The 13,629-nt window shown below is 33.6% G+C and overlaps 3 protein-coding genes across 4 annotated transcripts; all 3 read left to right on the top strand.

The window, feature by feature from the left end:
* Positions 1–646: 646 nt before the first annotated feature.
* LOC112733374 (TMV resistance protein N) lies at positions 647–6,904 on the top strand. 2 transcript variants are annotated; one of them, XM_029291007.2, is made up of 5 exons: positions 647–1,370; positions 3,511–4,603; positions 4,729–5,001; positions 5,086–5,759; positions 6,110–6,904. In XM_029291007.2, exons 1-5 carry the CDS (start codon positions 859–861, stop codon positions 6,183–6,185), a joined length of 2,628 nt encoding a protein of 875 aa, XP_029146840.1. In that variant the 5' UTR covers positions 647–858; the 3' UTR covers positions 6,186–6,904. The 2 variants fall into 2 exon arrangements, with proteins under 2 accessions (XP_029146840.1, XP_029146838.1); XM_029291005.2 differs by having other exon boundaries at positions 5,086–6,030.
* Positions 6,905–6,942: 38 nt separating this feature from the next.
* Positions 6,943–10,038, top strand: LOC112733412 (protein CURVATURE THYLAKOID 1A, chloroplastic). The gene is made up of 5 exons (XM_025782359.2): positions 6,943–7,491; positions 8,482–8,576; positions 8,732–8,839; positions 8,952–9,023; positions 9,609–10,038. The coding sequence occupies exons 1-5, from the start codon at positions 7,335–7,337 to the stop codon at positions 9,672–9,674; spliced, it is 498 nt and encodes a 165-aa protein (XP_025638144.1). The 5' UTR covers positions 6,943–7,334; the 3' UTR covers positions 9,675–10,038.
* A 1,338-nt stretch (positions 10,039–11,376) lies between these two features.
* LOC112733392 (uncharacterized) lies at positions 11,377–12,993 on the top strand. Its single transcript, XM_025782336.2, has one exon. It carries the CDS (start codon positions 11,917–11,919, stop codon positions 12,820–12,822), a length of 906 nt encoding a protein of 301 aa, XP_025638121.1. The 5' UTR covers positions 11,377–11,916; the 3' UTR covers positions 12,823–12,993.
* Positions 12,994–13,629: the final 636 nt, after the last annotated feature.

Below are 13,629 nucleotides of genomic sequence, written 5' to 3'. Positions count from 1 at the left end.
CACATAAGAAATATACTTTAGTAATATACAAGTATTTCTCAAGTTTTATAGTTCTATGAGAAAGAAAATGATGCGATAAGTTAATTATTTAGAATTTAATTCAAAGGTGATGCTTTATATTCAAATAAAACATAAAAAAAATATTTTATATGTTAAATACGTGTGTAATTAAACTTATTATGTGATAAGTGATAACATATATAAAAAGGGATTATTTACCTTTCAATTTTTAAAAAAATATCGAAATAATTGTCATTTTCAAATAGGAAAATTATAGGGTACCAATATATTATCTGTCAACTTCTGCCAACTCTTATTTATATTTGTGTTTCATGAAAGTGTGTTTGTAGATGTGTCTAATAATTAATATATTTTAAATACATATATAAAGAGACACATCCAGAAAATATATCTATAAAGACACTTCTATTAAACACAGTTATAAAAAAGACATTTTTATTAGACACATCCATGAACACACTTTCATAAAACACAATTATATAAGAGTTGGCAGAAGTTGGCAGATATGATGTTGGTAACGTAGCAGAACCGTTTCAAATATTACATTTTCTTTGTTTACTTTAATGAAAAGTTGACATCACTTCTTTGAACAATGTTATTTCAAACAATCTGTTTCATGGAAGATGGAGCCTACCAACAAACACTTTCTGAGAACTTGTCCCTTGCCATTGGAGTTTTCTTCAGCCTTCTTCCAATTAGAATTTCTGCAACTGTATCTGAAGTTTCCCCAATCCAGTGATTCCAATTTCCACACACATTCCTACCAAGGCTCTTAAAAAGACCATATTCATACTCTTAACAATAGCATCAAAATCAAAGTCAAGTCTTGAATCAGCAATGATCACTGATGTACCTTCTTCTTCTTCCTCTCCCTCTCCCACCGTCAAGACCCGTAGATGGATCAACCATGTATTCATCAGTTTCAGGGGTGAAGACACCAGAAAAGGCTTCACAGATCACCTTTATGCTGCACTGGAAAGAAGGGGTTGTATCAAAACTTTCAAGGATGATCATGACCTTGAGAATGGGGAAATCATATCTGAAGGGCTCATCAAGGGAATTCAAGAGTCCATGTTTGCGCTTGTTGTCCTCTCACCAAACTATGCTTCCTCAAGATGGTGCTTGGATGAGCTGCAAAACATCATTGAGTGCAGGGAAAAGTTTAACCAAGTGGTTTTTCCTATCTTCTATGGTGTAGAATCCTCTGATGTAAGGTATCAGAGAGGAACCTTTGAAGAAGCTTTCAGAAAACATGAAGAGAGGTTCAAGGAAGAGAAGGGGAAAGTCGAAAGATGGAGAGATGCATTGCAAAAAGTTGCAAGTTATTCCGGTTGGGACTCCAAAGATAGGTGAGTTCTCTTGTCATTCATTTTTATTTTTTTTTTCCCTAGTGATCTGAAGTTTTTTTAAATTTTTGGTACCAAAACGAGAGATTTGGACACCAAACATAGTTAAAGTGACCAATCCCTTCTATACAGAGTAAACACCCAATCCGGTCCTGTCCATATTAAATTAGGACAACGCGATCCTTCACCAAAAAAGTAACCCACGCCGGTTCCTGTTTATGCATAAAATAACTCATCGCGCCCCCTCCCATGTATTTCCGTCCATGGACAGGGACCGGCTTGGGTTACTTTTCTTTGTAAGGGATCGCGTTGTCCTAATTTAAAATGGACAGAGACCGGATTGAGTGTTTACTAAAAAAAATATTAAAATTAGTAGTGTTAAACAAATTGCAAATTTAATATTATAAAAAAATTATATAAAGACTACTTGACTACAGTTGATATTTTAGAAATTATTTTTAGCAAGTATAGAAATAAAAGTGGTATTTTGTCTAATATTGATATTTGACAATTGAATACGCAAGGGATGTTACTATAGCGTCGTCAAAGATTCGTCCAAGCATAGCGCACATATAGTGTTCAACACGTATTTTGTGTTTTAGTTATGACTTATGATCCACCTTATATATTAGACCTATTCCACCTACAGCAATATCCAAAATTTTTTCAATAAAAGGCCAATTTTTAACAAAAATATCCAATTTTTTTTATAAAAAAAAATTAAGCCATGATATTCTTTCATTTTTAAATTAATTCTTATTCAATTTATTAAAATTAATATATTAAAAAAAATTCACCTAAATATATTAATTTTTCAATAAATTCAAAAAGTTAAAAGATTTTAATAAGGTAGATATAGAACTTATTTTATATAATTATATTACCTTAACACAAAAAATTAATCATTATATAAAAATAAGTTTAATATTCATAAAAAAAACTTTTTTTATGAAAAAATTAATTTTTTTATTATTGACAAATTTATTATTCTCTTATATCAGATTTTGTTTTCTTTGAAAAGTATAAAACCTAACTTTGCTTCGTTGAGTGGAAAAATAAAGAAGTTAATAGGAAATTTCGAATATAACTAATTCATTACTAAGGGTATAATAGATATTTTACCAATTCCTTTTACTAAAATCTTTTCACATAGCCAATGTGAAACATCTTATGACCAAGGTAATATTCACTAATTTTATTGTGTATTATCAATTTTTTTATTTTTATGTCATTCTTTTTCGTCAATCTTCTTTTATCTTTTATATCTTTAACACTTATGTTGTATTATTTGTATTTATTACACAATGTGTCAATATAACAAATGATTCAATATTTTAATACATATTTTTTCCATGTTATATCAATTATGACGTGCAAACACTTTTACTGATTTACCGTATCGGATGAATATCGAGAAGTGTTAAAATATATTCAACATATAGAAGTGTCATATTTTTAACTTATTATATCTTAATAAAAAATAAAAAATTTGTAATATTTTTTGACACTACTAATTTTAATATTTTTTTTAGTAAACACCCAACTCGGTCCTGTCCATTTTAAATTAGGACAATGCGATCCTTCACCAAAAAAGTAACCCAAGTCGGTCCCTGTCCATGGACGGGAATACATGGGTGGGGGCGCGATGAGTTATTTTATGCATAGACAGGGACCGACGTGGGTTACTTTTTTGGTGAAGGATCGCGTTGTCCTAATTTGGTATGGACAGGGACCGGGTTGGGTGTTTACTCCTTCTATATATATATAGTAGTTTATTTTCTTGGCCCATAGTGAAGCATTTCAAGTTTCCAGGAGTAGATTTAACTCATACTCTAGAGAGTAGAGACATGCATAACCATCTATTTTCATTATAATGTTTAGAAATTATATAAAATCAACAATGAATGGTTTTGTAAATGGTTTGAGCACACATTAAATGTGCAGTAGACAGTAGTGTTCGTTTTCGAATTTTCTCTTTGTTCAAATGATAAGTCATCATCGTATATAGAAAATAGATGATACATAAAAGTCCAAGTTGTGATCCATTCATTAATTCTTGAGTACATGAAAATTAAACTTGAGACCTAACCATGGACATGCGAAATTTATAATCATAGCCTATATTTTTTCTCCCTCTATGCAGTCATGAGGCAGCATTGATTGAAAGAATTGTTGATCACATACAAAAATTACTGATTCCTAAGTTGCCATCATGGGTAGGAAACCTCGTTGGTGTTGAATCAAGGATGAAAAAGTTGAATTCACTCATCGGTATGCAGTTGGATGACATTCGCTTCATAGGTATATGGGGCATGGGAGGCATAGGAAAAACAACAACTGCCACATTAATATATGAATCAATCAAAGAGCAGTTCAACTTTAGTTGCTTTCTTGCAAACATTAGAGAGGTTTCTGCAAAAAATGGCATAGTTCACATCCAAAGGGAACTTCTTTCTCATCTTTCTGTAAGAAGTAATTACTTTCATAATTTGTTTGATGGGGTAAAAATAATAGCAAACTCTTTGCACAACAAAAAGGTCCTCCTTGTTCTTGATGATATAAGTGAAAGAAGCCAATTAGAGAACTTAGCCGGAAAACAAGAATGGTTTGGTCCCGGTAGCAGAATAATCATCACTACTAGAGATAAGCATCTGCTAATGACACATGGCGTGCATCAGACATGCGAGCTTGAAGGCTTAGTTCAGAAAGAAGCCCTTCATTTATTCTGTCTGAAAGCTTTTAAACAAGATCAACCCAAAAGCCAATATCAGAATTTGTGCAGGGAAGTGGTTGAATACACAAGAGGCCTTCCATTGGCACTTGAAGTATTGGGATCCCATCTTTGTGGAAGAACTCCTGAGGCTTGGGATAGTGCTTTAAAGCAATTAAGAAGTTCTCCACACCCTGAAATCCAAAATTCATTGAAAATAAGTTTTGAAAGTTTGGCTAGCACAGAGAGAGAAATGTTTTTGGATATTGCTTGTTTCTTCAAAGGCATGAACAAGGATGAAGTAGTAAAAGTGTTAGAAAATTGTGGTCATTTTCCACAAATTGGAATTGAAATTTTGATTGAAAAATCTTTCGTCACTCTTGGTTGGGGTAATAAATTGGAAATGCATGATTTACTTGAAGAAATGGGAAAGAATATAGTGTTTCAAGAATCTCCAAATGATCCAGGAAAACGTAGTAGATTGTGGTCTCATGATGACATCAGCCGTGTGTTGACACAAAATAAGGTTTGTGCCAATTCTTCTGCCACTACTGGATGATTGGTTTTAGATCAACAAAAAATGGCATACATTTGTTTTATCTTTTAATCAACAATATTGCACTATTGAATAATTACAATTCTGAATGTTAGGGAACTGAAGCAATTCAAGCAATAGTACACTATACTCGAGAAAATGAAGCAAGATGGAGCTCTGAAGCTTTCTCCAAGACCAGCAACATAAGGTTGCTAAAGATACGTGATCCGTGTCGTCTTTCCCATGGCCTTGATTGCCTTCCTTATGCACTCAGAGTTCTTGACTGGCTAGGATGCCCTCTGAAAACTCTGCCACTTACTGATCAGCTGGATGTTGTTGACATCAATTTGTCTTGGAGCAAAATTAAACAACTTTGGCACGGAAAAAAGGTAAAATCCCTTGGTTAAGTGCTTTTTTCAAACTATGTCACAATAACATTGAAATTTTGCTTTCACATGTATACTTTTGATCAGATTTTACATAAGTTGAAGTGCATCAACTTGAGTTTTTCCCAGAACCTTAACCAAACCCCTGACTTTGTGGAGGTTCCGAATCTCGAATCGTTAGATCTTGGAGGCTGTAAAAGGTTAACCAAAATCCATTCATCTGTTATGCACCTCAAGAAACTTGTTCAATTGAACTTAGAAGGCTGCAAAAGGCTCAAAGCTCTTCCAGGTAAAATGGAGATGAGTTCATTAAAGGTTTTAAATCTTTCTGGTTGCTCAAACATGAACACCATCCCAGACTTTGGGAATTGCATGGGACATCTAGAAGAGCTTCGTTTGGATGGAACTGCTGTAACAGAGCTACCTTCATCATTAGGATGTCTGGTTGGACTTGTTCTTTTGCATTTACAGAATTGCAGGTATCTTGTTTGCCTTCCGGATACCATTCATAAGTTGAAGTCCCTCAAAGTTCTTAATGTTTCTTATTGCTCGAAACTCCGTAGCTTGCCAGAGTGCCTACAGGAAATGAATAATCTGGAAGAACTTGATGCAAGCAATACTGCCATTGAAGAACTACCTTTATTTTTATGTTATCTAGAAAACATCAAAGTAGTGTCATTTGCTGGTTGCAAAGAGTCAACATCCGTGTTAAATTGCTTTCGAGTTCCATCTGCTGTTTGCCGTCCATCCCTTTTGATAAGGTTAGATTTAAGTTATTGCAATCTACTTGCTGAATCAATACCAGATGGTTTTTGTGGCATATCGCTGAGGGATTTGGATCTTTCTGGCAACAACTTTGTTAACCTACCAAGCGACATTTCCAAACACTCTACGCTTGAATATCTCTGTCTAAACTCGTGCAAGAAGCTTCAGTCATTGCCTGAGCTTCCATTAAGCATAAAAAGAATAGATGCAACCAACTGTTCCTCATTGGTAGCTTCTGTACAATGGCACTTACCAAGAGAACGGAAGGTTTGTAACCCTACTATTTCTTGACATAATTATCCATTCCTGTCAATTATTCATTATTGCAATTCTATGCCAATTTCAGGGGATTTGCTTTCCGAGAACACCATTCGACATGCTTATCACAGGCAATGAAATTCCATCATGGTTTGCACCTCTAAAGTCCTCTTCCTTTGCAGAAATACCATTTCCTCATCCTTCTCCTCCAACTGAATGGCTGGGATTTGCTCTCTGTTTCTTGCTGGTAGCGGATCGGCCTCTGAAGGGTTACCATGCAGAGATCGGTTGTTTCACGGCAACACAAACATCATTAGAGTCCTGCATACTCGTACCAGATATTCAGGCCAACAAAATAATGGTACCGTACAAAGATGATTGGAGGGCTGAGTCTCCCGTGATCACCAGGCATCTTCCTGATATGGAGCCAAAACAACCTCACCTTTTCATTCTCTTTCTGTCCATTGGAGAATACCTTGAAAGAATGCATACAGGTTATGGATTTGGTTTGATGAGTTGGTCTATCTGTTCATTGAGAATAGTGCAGGCTGGGTGTCGTCTGGTGTGCAAGGAAGATGTTCAAGATATTTATGGAAATCATTCCCATACTTCCTCTGTAGGGCCTAAGGAAAAACAAACAAAAAACAAACAATCGCGATGGGCCAAACCCATAACCTTTCTTTCTTTTTGTTCTACTCCAACGGCACACACAAACACTAAAAAAAAAAAACTTTAATGCAGCAATACACACGTGTGGGCGAGTATGTAATGCCTATGTTGTTGTTGTGGTTGTTGTGTGGACAAGAAATTTGAATTTTATTTAAGAATTTATTATATGTATACACTTGTTTAAGAAAATGAGTGAATTTATTATTAACACAAATTAATTTCTATTGTTGTATTTATAAATTGAGTTTAAACTCTCCGCATTTAATTAGATACACAAATGAATTTAATCAAGTTAGTTAAAACTTAAAACTCATCAAACTCTTATGAACATATAACTGTATAAGTCATTAAAATGGTTACTAAATTTTGTCAAATTCAGTCACGTACTCTCTCCACTATTTGAGATGTGGATTTTGAAGATAGGGAAGCAACCAATGAGAAAGCAAGGGTGATCCACGTGTCACCTTGTTGACTCATATTGGATTGGATATCCAATAACCTTCAATCACTTTGGCAAGTAAACAAACAAAGTCGCACCAACCAAAGTTCTAAATTTTGATTGTTTTGAGGATAGATAGGAACAGGATCATCACTCACAAACTCTTCTCATTTCTCAAGCTACAACACAACAATAACTTTTAATAATGGCGGCGGCTGCCACCACCGTGCTCCTCCATCCTAGGATTCCGACCACCACCAACGTTGCACGCTGCTCTGCTTTGCCTTATCTTCCTCCACGCCTCTCCACCACCTCCTTCACCACCACCCCTTTCTTCTCAACTTCCCTCAAACACTTTTCAGGTACCCATTCCTTAAAGTTTATGTTTTTCTTTTCTTTTGGGTTGAATTCTTAGATATTGCAAATAAAGTTTCAAACTTTGTTAGTCAAAGATACTGGGGTGTGAGCTTTCAATTAGATTTGGTTTGGGCTGAAAATTTGAAATTGAATCCTATGAAGTGCCCTTCATGGCTTTATAATCATTGTTGCTATTTCCTTTTTAAGAATTGTTAACTTCAAAACCACATGAATTATGGATTTATGGTTGATTTTTATATAACAGTATTATTGAGCTCAAATCCCTTAGCATTAGGATGTTGCTGCATATTTCAAATAACAATGCAAGAAAGAGTGAGGAGTGTCATATAACTTAAATTTCAAGGAGATTAGTATGTACTTTTATAAATGGAGGAGTGTCATGTGAATATAACACGAGGTTAGTATAGTTTACCCTTTAATATTTGTATATATTTCTTTACTACTGAGTAAATTCTTAGTGGTTAGTACTAGATTCTTGTGAATGAGAGATTTTTAAGTGGCAGATCAGATAGTGATGTGCCCTTATTCCATAATATGATTGATTCTGCTGACTATTTCAGAGGAGATGCTAATGCAAAGTAACTGAAATTGAAAGGATTTTGCATTTTGAAATTGAGGCTGGTAAACATGATTAGGAGCTGGTGTGATTAGGATTTTGCAATGAACTTTTAGTTCATAATTGTCTTAGAGGTTTATACACTTGTTTTGCCTAACTTTTAGTTCATAATTGTAGTTTTAGTTTACCACAAGTGCCTCCTTCCTACCTTTGCGCGTCTCATAGTGTTTTTATTTTCCAGTTTGGGAATATTGAAACTCCAAACCATGGTTTTGTGATTCCGAGTGGAAAACCGACTGTGCTAGTATTCCTATGATTTGTTCCATTTTAGTTATTCTAGTTATTAAGTTTAATCACGGTGCCTTTTGTTTGTCTTTTAACAGTGCTAAAATTATTTTCTTATTGCCTCCCTCTTTAGGGTCCCAAAAACCTTGTCTGCTTCAAACAAGAGCTTCGTCGGAGGAATCCGGTTCAGTAGACGCGAACGAGTTGTTCACAGATTTGAAGGAAAAGGCAAGCAAGCTTACTGATTGAAAATTTTCAACGATTTAATTTTATCTATAGAACTTTCATTTGGCAAATTGACAGCCATGCAATTCCAATATTTGAATTTGCCAAGCTTTCTTTTAACCAAGAGGATTTAATGTCCCTACATTACTCATTATCAGTGGGATGCTGTTGAAAACAAGTCCACAGTACTTCTTTATGGTGGCGGCGCCATAGTTGCTGTTTGGCTATCTTCAATTCTTGTTGGTGCAATAAACTCAGTTCCCTTGGTAAGTCATAACAGTTTCATGAATTTAATTCACTTCTTTTCATATTTTGTAATCCCTTTATCCTCTAGAAAGCTCGGTGAAACAACCTAAAGTAATCTTCACAATGTTTCAGCTTCCAAAGATTATGGAGTTGGTAGGGCTAGGGTACACTGGATGGTTCGTCTACCGATACCTTCTGTTCAAGGTAGGTAAAATGCATCATGATACTTTGCTACTCCCTCCATCACTGATAGCTAACTGTCTCAAGACAAAAATACGAAGATATTGGGAGATACAAACTGTCTGGAGAATGAGACAGATATAGTAACATGCTAAATGTCTCTACAAGGATGGACAAAATTTGCCAATTTCTAACCACCTAAAATATCGAAACATAGAATTTTGTCGAGTCTTAGTATCGTTGTATTTGTCTCAACAAACTTGCTTTTCTAGTACATCCTTAGATCATATTAAAAAGTGACAATGATAGGTAAAATGGAATCAACCATGCTATGTGTACACAAAATATTAGTCACCCGTATAGAATACATGTTGAGATACAAAATACACACTGAAAATGAGTTACACAACATATGTAATTATGTATTTATGCACAAATACAGAGTGGTTGATTTTTGTATGCACATACCATTTTTGAAACGGAATAGAGGGTAGTTTAGAATGTAAACACATTTTGTTCTGCGTAAATAAGACTCGGTTAATCGGTCACACATGTCAAACCATTCTGAGATTGAACATTTAAGTAACGAAGTGTTTTACTTTGATACAGTCTAGCAGAAAGGAGCTAGCTGAGGATATTGATGGACTCAAGAAGAAAATCACTGGAACTGAATAGAATGGTATTGGAGATATAAATTAAGTCAAGTTGATCTTGCTGAACACCATTTGTTTCCATTTAGTTGTGTCTTCTGTATAAGAGGCATAAGTATCCTTGTTTGAAAAAATCTCTGAAAAAAGAGGCATGTGTATCCTTAATATCCCTTTGGTATAGAATAGATTCATCATATCAATGTCTACTATCCTTGTATCAACCCCATTTTCTTCTTTAAATCATGTAGCAAATTTTATGTGTATTCATTACTCTGAATACCTTTGATCTCTTCTTCCTATGAATTTTTGGCAAGATTGGGTTCTTGAAGGAAAGGGAGAGAGGGAGGGAAGAGAAGGGTAGTTAAATGAATTCATAATTACACTTCAAACCATTCCCTTCCCCTTGAAAACCTTAACTCACAAGTTACAAACACACTCTCAATACGAGTTTTGTCTTTTTAGATGGAATCGGCTACATAGATCACTTGATTTTTTGTATTTTCTAGATAGCTTAATTTGCAAATGGACATACTTTGTAGTTCTTACAAGTTTGAAACCCAAACATTTCTGTTAACAATGATGCATGTGACTAATTTTATGATACTATCTTAGGTAAGTGGAGAATGATATAGCAGGCATTCATGATAATATAAGATAGATATGGTGATAAGTTGCATGTTGGTTACAAACATAAGCCTCAAATAATTTTTGTAAGTATTTAATTTAATTAATCTTCTCACCAGTCACCATAAATTGAAATTTAAGATGAAGTTGCTCTTAATTTTATGATCATGATAATATCATCACACTCCTTATCTCTAGTTGTTAAAAATCCCAAGAAGCTCTCATGGAGAGGAATCATACAATATATCATTCTAATTTTTAAGGATTAGGTTTTTCCACTCACCTTTCTATAAATCAAATAAAAAAAATATTTAAACAGATTTATAGAATAAACAAAATAGTTAGACTTAATTTTATTTAATTAACAAATAGTACAATACTTTAGACTTAATTTTGTAAAATATAAAACATAATTAGTAGTTTTTTCTTTTTCTTTGTACAATTGTGTGTTATGTGAGATAGGTCAATGATGAAAGTAGCTGAATTTTGTATTTACCATTTGGATTGGAATAATGGCTTAACTTAACCACCACTCCCATCCAAAACCGTGTAAGCAAATTTTTAAAGACAAGAATAAAGTATTCACCATAAACATCCAATAACTAAATGGGACAATTTGGCTTCTAATATAATACCTTAGACAAAAAATTATTTATTTTTTATTTTGAAAAAAATTGCTACCGATTTATTTGCCTCAAAAAGGTATTCATACTTGGAAGTGCATAGCTTTCGCCCTCTCATATGGCACTATAACTATAACTAGAAACTAAGTTCTTAGTTGGCATATATAGGTCAATCTCCAACTCATTCTCTCTCCTTTTTCTCCTTTGACCAACATGTAACATAGAATCAAATCAAAGAAAAAAAAAACAAAATTTAAATACTAATTAATATATTTTATGTATCCTAATCCTAATTAACACCCTTATATGTTTAAGAATCCAACAGATAATAATGACAAGAAGACAATGACAAATTTTAATGCAGCATGATCAAACACTTTATTTGAAAAGTTCCAATTATCCACATCACAATCTTAAAGCTCATGTTTTCATCTCCTCATTTCTTATATTCTTCCACATATGCCTCTGATTTATAGGAACAAAAGAGTTTGAAGAGTTCAGCAGAAAGAAGAAGCTTTTTAGTTTTAACATCACAACCATCATTCCTTTTTGCTTTTTTGGAAAACCTTATCAATCATTTGGTATAAGGTGGTATAAGCTTACCTTCCCAACCAAACCCATGATTAAAGTTTGTAACTTTTTCATTGTATCAATCATATACTAGGAATATCTTATTGTGGGTTTCTCTTATAAGAAGAAACTCATTAGGAAGATTGAAGAATAGAAATAAAGGTAAGTATTTCAAAGAGATTTCTTCTACCTTCTTCTCTTGAGTAGAATTTTTTTTTTTTTTTTTTTTGTGAAGGAGTTTTTCCTAGAGTTTTTGGTGTGAAATTTTCCTTCTATCACACTAATGAGTATTGAAAATAGTGCATCATCATAGAAGAAGCTTCAATGGGTTGTGTTCATCCATGGTTTTCATTTTCCATGAAAGAAGAAGCTATTGTTCAAGGACTCAACATTGTTAGAGGCAGAACAAGAGTTCTTCTAGGATAACATTTTTTCTTTTGTTCTTTTTTCATGGGGTTCCTCCATAAATGGTGGCAAGTTACATGGTTGATTATCAATGTTTCTTTCTTGTTCTCATCATCATCTTTTGTTAGAGGCTCAAATATTACTGATAGCCTCGAATCGTTAGATGACTTGCTCTGCAAGCAAGCCGTGAACCATACGAAAGGGAAGTCTATAAAAACAGCCATCGTCTACGAAATTTCGATCCCTTCCAACTTGACAGGAATGAAGATCTCCGCCGTGAGATTGCGCGCCGTTTCGTTCTGGAATCGAGGATTGAATCATAGCTTCCTTAGTCTTCCACCTAAGGTGGTGGCACAACCTAGCATGAAGAGAATTGCAATACTATATGAAAACTTAGGCAAATGGTCAAATCTTTATTTCAATGTATCAAATTACACAATGATTGCTCCAATTCTTGGTTTCATTGCTTATAGTTCTTCAGAAAAAGAATTGTTAGATTGTCAAAAGATCAAAATTGACACTCAAGGAGGCAAAATTACTATCCGGTTTCGAAACGTTTCGTCACACCCGAAAAACGTTACACCACTTTGTGCCAAGATTGGTGACAATGGCACGGTTGAATTTAGCAACATGACCAAGCCATATTTTTGTGAAGCACAAAGCCAAGGACATTACACACTTGTGATTCCATCTTCATCAGCAAAAGAATCTTCTAAATTGTGGTGGGTGTTAGGGTTTGTAATAGGTGTTGTTGTGTTGATTTTATTGGCTTTGATCTTAGTAGCTATAAAGATTATTAAGAGGAGAAAAATAAAGGAAATGGAGAAAGTTTCAGAAGTTGAAGAAGCTTTTGATACATTCTGGATTGGTGACACAAAATTGCCATCAGCTAGCATGATTAGAACTCAACCATCTCTTGAGAATGAGTATCATTATCGTGGTGGTAATTAATTAATTAATTAAGTAATTAATTACTAATTAGTTAGTTTCATTGGTGCTACAATTTTTCTGATTATTTCTAGTATTATCTATTTGTCTTGTGTATGTTGTATTATTGTAATTGATTTCATCCAAGTGAATATTATTAGGGCATATTTATATGATGTTTGTTTCTTGGAATAATTCAACTTTTGGAAAATTTGTGCAAGGACAGCAAGAAAACAAATCTGGCATATTTTTAATACAAGTTACATAAATTTATATTTTTCAACACTTTGGATTGCTTTTGTTTATAAAAACGTCAAGGTAGTGTTTGAAAGAGAGACAGAAATTGAGAGATTGAGACTGAGAGATAGAGATTGAAAGACTAAGAATAAAATAAGACATAGTATTGTGTTTGGTATAAATGGGAAACAGAAATTGAAATAAGAATGAAGTTCTAATTTAATTTGCACAAAGGATAAAATTAAAATTAATTAATTGAAATGGAATATTTTAGGTATAAAATGTTATTAAAGTTTCTGTTTCTGTTTCTAAAAATTTCAGTACCCCTATGTTCCTACTTTTGGGAAGTACTAAAATATTGAAATTTTGATGATCGAGCCTGAAATTTTAATACCAAGCCAGCAAACATGATAATGAGCCTCAGTCTCTCAGTATCTCAAAACAAACGCTACCAAAAAGACATAGATATAGAGACATAAAATCATATTTAGTACGTAAGATATTGTGTCCTGACACACTGAACTAACGTATTTTGTCTCCTTTCTATCTCAAAGATACTTGATAAAAACACAATTTATTTTTTCTTTTATTATT

Source organism: Arachis hypogaea, chromosome 2 (genome assembly GCF_003086295.3).
Source record: "Arachis hypogaea cultivar Tifrunner chromosome 2, arahy.Tifrunner.gnm2.J5K5, whole genome shotgun sequence".
Classification (NCBI taxonomy): Eukaryota; Viridiplantae; Streptophyta; class Magnoliopsida; order Fabales; family Fabaceae; genus Arachis; species Arachis hypogaea.
This window is presented reverse-complemented; position numbering and strand designations above follow the sequence as displayed.